Below are 3,738 nucleotides of genomic sequence, written 5' to 3'. Positions count from 1 at the left end.
CGCTCTCACTCGCAAGTGTTTTGCTCGTCCATAAGGCGAGAATTGCAAGCGACTGCCTTTGGGTCATCAATACCTTCCGTGATAGTTCGACGTGTCACTATAGGAAGATGACGAAGGAGATTTTGGCAGGAGCAGGATGTTCGAAATGATATCATTTGTTGATGTGAATATAGAATCGCATATGTTAACAACTGTTGGTCACTGAGTGTGGCTGACTACTCCGTCTATGGACATATATATCTCAAATTCCTTAAATAAAGTGGGTACTGTGTCTAAAAAAATTCCAGATATCTGTATGTCTCTGCAGGAAAATATGATTAATATCCTTTAGTACGATTTTTTCAAACATCCTTGCAGAGTGAAATCCAAGAGCTAAAAAAAAATCGAAGAGCTGGAGCCAAATAATAACATTAGCACCACACCGTACCCCCACCAACCCTGCTCCGTATGGCGGTCCACGCATGTCAGTGATGGAACCGCACAAACTAAGGACGGGCCCACCAGTTTTAGCGACCCCAAAACGGGTCGACATCTGGGTCTACCCGTCATTGGCGTGAAGCAGACGAGGGGCACGCGGAGAGAGAGAGAGAAGAGAGTTAAAGCGGCCATTTCTTCGTCGACCTCGTCGCCCCCGCGCAGACGTGCTCCGTCGTCGCCGTCGTCGCGGCCGTCCAAAGGAGAACGATTCCACACGGAGTTGCTGTTTTTATCCGAGAAGCCCGGATACTCGGTCAGAACCACTCGATCTCGATCTCTCGCTTTGTTAATCTTGGGTCTAGCTAGGTGGATAAGGTGCGATTTTGGGGGCGAATTTTCCTCCATTTCTTCATACAATCTTGATTGGTTTTGGAATGACCTCGATTGCTTGGATTTCCGCGCGAATTTTATATCTAAATCTTGCCGTTCGCGTTGTTGCAGGGATTGCGCGGGGGAGGCAGCGGTCCATTTCTGCGGTCGACTCGGTTCTTGATAGGCTTAGTAAACAGAGAGGGAGGGAGGGAGGGATGGACGAGAAGGCAGCCAAGATGGAGAAGCTCTCGTCGGCGGCGGCTTTCGTGGAGGGCGGCGTGCAGGACGCCTGCGACGACGCCTGCAGCATCTGCCTCGAGGCCTTCTGCGACAGCGACCCCTCCACGGTACCTACCGCTCGCTTACGGATGTAATGGTGATTGGCCATGGAAATCTTTCGATTCGGTGGTAGACGTGTCTGAAGTTCTGGTTTCTTGTTTTGAATTGCTACAGGTTACAAGCTGCAAGCATGATTTCCATCTCCAGTGCATCCTTGAGTGGTGAGGACCATGCTTTCTTGTCTTTGCATTTCCCCTCAAGTTCTGTAACCATTCCGTTAGAAATTTAGAATGATATTGCCTGAAACTATCATGCGAGTATGCAGTTTGCTGCTGTTAGTTTGTTCATGGTAAGATTTGAAACATCGATGAATTGATTCGAGAGTCACATTATATTTTCCAGAGTTGCAGTTTATATTTTGGATGCTGAATGATTGGTTTCCTGCGTTGCACTTTTTGGCCGGAGGATTTGTTGTTCTGCACCATTTATCTTCATTTCTTACTTCTGCCACTCATTCAGAACTTTCAGATGAAACGCCATGTTACTACTATATAGTAGCTTGATCACTACAATGACCCATTGACTGTCACTTGTAATTCGGAAGAGTTGCAATTTCTCTTTGTAACTGTTGGTTGATTGGTTTACCACATCGTTGTGTTGCAACTGCGACTCCTTATCATATACTTTCTGATGTACTGATGTAATTGATGTTGTAGGTGCCAGAGAAGTTCCCAGTGTCCCATGTGTTGGCAGGCAATCAGCATGAAGGACCCTCTGAGGTAGAAATTCTTATGTAAACCAGGAGTGAGATCAATTGTACATTTCTAGCCAAGTCTCACTTAAATTCTTGAATTACAGTCAAGAGCTCCTTGAGGCTGTTGAACAGGAGAAGAATGTGCAAGCAGATCGCTCACGCACGACCGCCATTTTTCGCCATCCAATGCTCGGACATTTTGAGGTGTCATTTCGCATTTCCATTGCCCTTCTAACAATGGCTTTCTTGCTGCCATGTCTCGATCCACCCAATGCCTGTACTGCTGCTGATGCTGCTATTTCTCCCAGGTACCAGTTGATACAGATGATGCTGAGCTTGAAGAACGTCTCATGCAACACCTGGCCGCTGCTGCCGTGACACGTAGGTCGCACCGCCATGGTAGAAGGGAAGGCCACCGCGGAAGATCAGGACCACACGGTCGCACACAAATTGTAGTATTTTCGACAACTGAAACTACCTCTAGTGACCCGATTTCTTCAGATTCACCACAAGTAGGGGACAGTGAGTATTCTCCTGCTATAATCTCTGCTCCTGTGGATGCCATGGAAGAAGCATCTGCCAACATACTAGTGCACAATAATACTTCATCCAACTGCCCTGTTGGATCAAATGATAGGTGATTCCTATTTTCATATGATGACATAACTACCGGACGGCCTACATCGGTGGTTTTTTGTCTTCTTCTCATGTATATTGGTTTAACACTCACTACATAATGACCTTGATCAGAATTTCTGGTGATGAAGCATCTCCCATCAACCAGGATGGAGCTGGACCATCCGATCCACAATCTTTCTCAAACACACTCAAGACTCGCCTGCAGTCGGTTTCGGTCAAGTAATACTCTCTGATTCCTTCAAACTTCAGAGACCTTTGGAATTGGAAAACCAACATTATTGTAGCCAACTTATATTTGTGGTCTCCCTTAACAATGCTAGGTACAAGGACTCGATAACGAAGAACACCCGTGGGTGGAAGGAACGGTGGCTCTCTCGGAGTGACACGATATCGAGTCTTGGTTCTGATGTGAGGAGGGAGGTTAACGCCGGAATCGCTGCTGTGTCTCGCATGATGGAGCGGCTAGAAACGAGGGACGGGAGTGGCTCTGGGCCCTCATCGGCTTCTTCGGACAATGTTTCTTCTGCTACAGATAATCAGGGGGCCGCGTCGTCCAACTTTTGTGCTTCCGTAAATGGCGCCTCGTCTTCGGCAACTTGTGCGTCGAGATCTGGTTCACAATGAACCATCTTCTACCATGAAAGATGAACTTATTTTTAGCTGCAAGTTGAACCTGGCATCTGGTACTATTAGAACAGTCACATGTAACATGTTTGATTTGTGCAACCAAAGATGCAGCTGTAAAGAATTGGTTTCAAGAATGATATGAGCCAAGGTGGTGCAACGTCAACCACACGGTAGCTCTTGTTCGTTTCTTCGTAGACCTGCAAGGCTACGACAGCCAGTTGTTTCATCAGGCCAGCTTATGAGCCATAGTGAAGGGAACATCAGAGTCGTGATATGAGATTCATGTCTCCATGAACTCTCTGTATAGAGATGCAGAACAGTAACTGCACAGATAATTTCTGTTCATTGTTGACAAAAAATCTGCATTGATTTGGCAGTCTTGGATTCCTTCCGAATGTGGCACCGATACACAAAACTTGCACTTCTTTCTGGCCTAACATGTTCTTTGGCCTCTTCTTTGCTTTCCAACTCAAATAGCTAACCAGGCCATGGACTGATGGATTGTCTGTACTTGAAGGGGCGCGCTTTGTTGTGCCATTGATATTTTGGGTTTTCATAATTTTTTACTTCCTCTGGTTTAAAATATAAGGTGTATTAGTTTTTTGATAAGTCAGACCTCTTTAAGGTGTATTTTCTTCTTAGGCTCAATA

At 46.0% G+C, this 3,738-nt stretch overlaps 1 protein-coding gene across 1 annotated transcript; it reads left to right on the top strand.

The window, feature by feature from the left end:
* Positions 1-458: 458 nt before the first annotated feature.
* Positions 459-3,464, top strand: LOC123052829 (E3 ubiquitin-protein ligase RHF2A). Its single transcript, XM_044476176.1, has 8 exons — positions 459-730; positions 919-1,136; positions 1,243-1,289; positions 1,785-1,847; positions 1,927-2,026; positions 2,131-2,459; positions 2,573-2,680; positions 2,782-3,464. The coding sequence occupies exons 2-8, from the start codon at positions 1,005-1,007 to the stop codon at positions 3,083-3,085; spliced, it is 1,083 nt and encodes a 360-aa protein (XP_044332111.1). The 5' UTR covers positions 459-730; positions 919-1,004; the 3' UTR covers positions 3,086-3,464.
* The last annotated feature ends 274 nt before the right edge of the window (positions 3,465-3,738 follow it).

Source organism: Triticum aestivum, chromosome 2D (genome assembly GCF_018294505.1).
Source record: "Triticum aestivum cultivar Chinese Spring chromosome 2D, IWGSC CS RefSeq v2.1, whole genome shotgun sequence".
Lineage (NCBI taxonomy): Eukaryota > Viridiplantae > Streptophyta > Magnoliopsida > Poales > Poaceae > Triticum > Triticum aestivum.
This window is presented reverse-complemented; position numbering and strand designations above follow the sequence as displayed.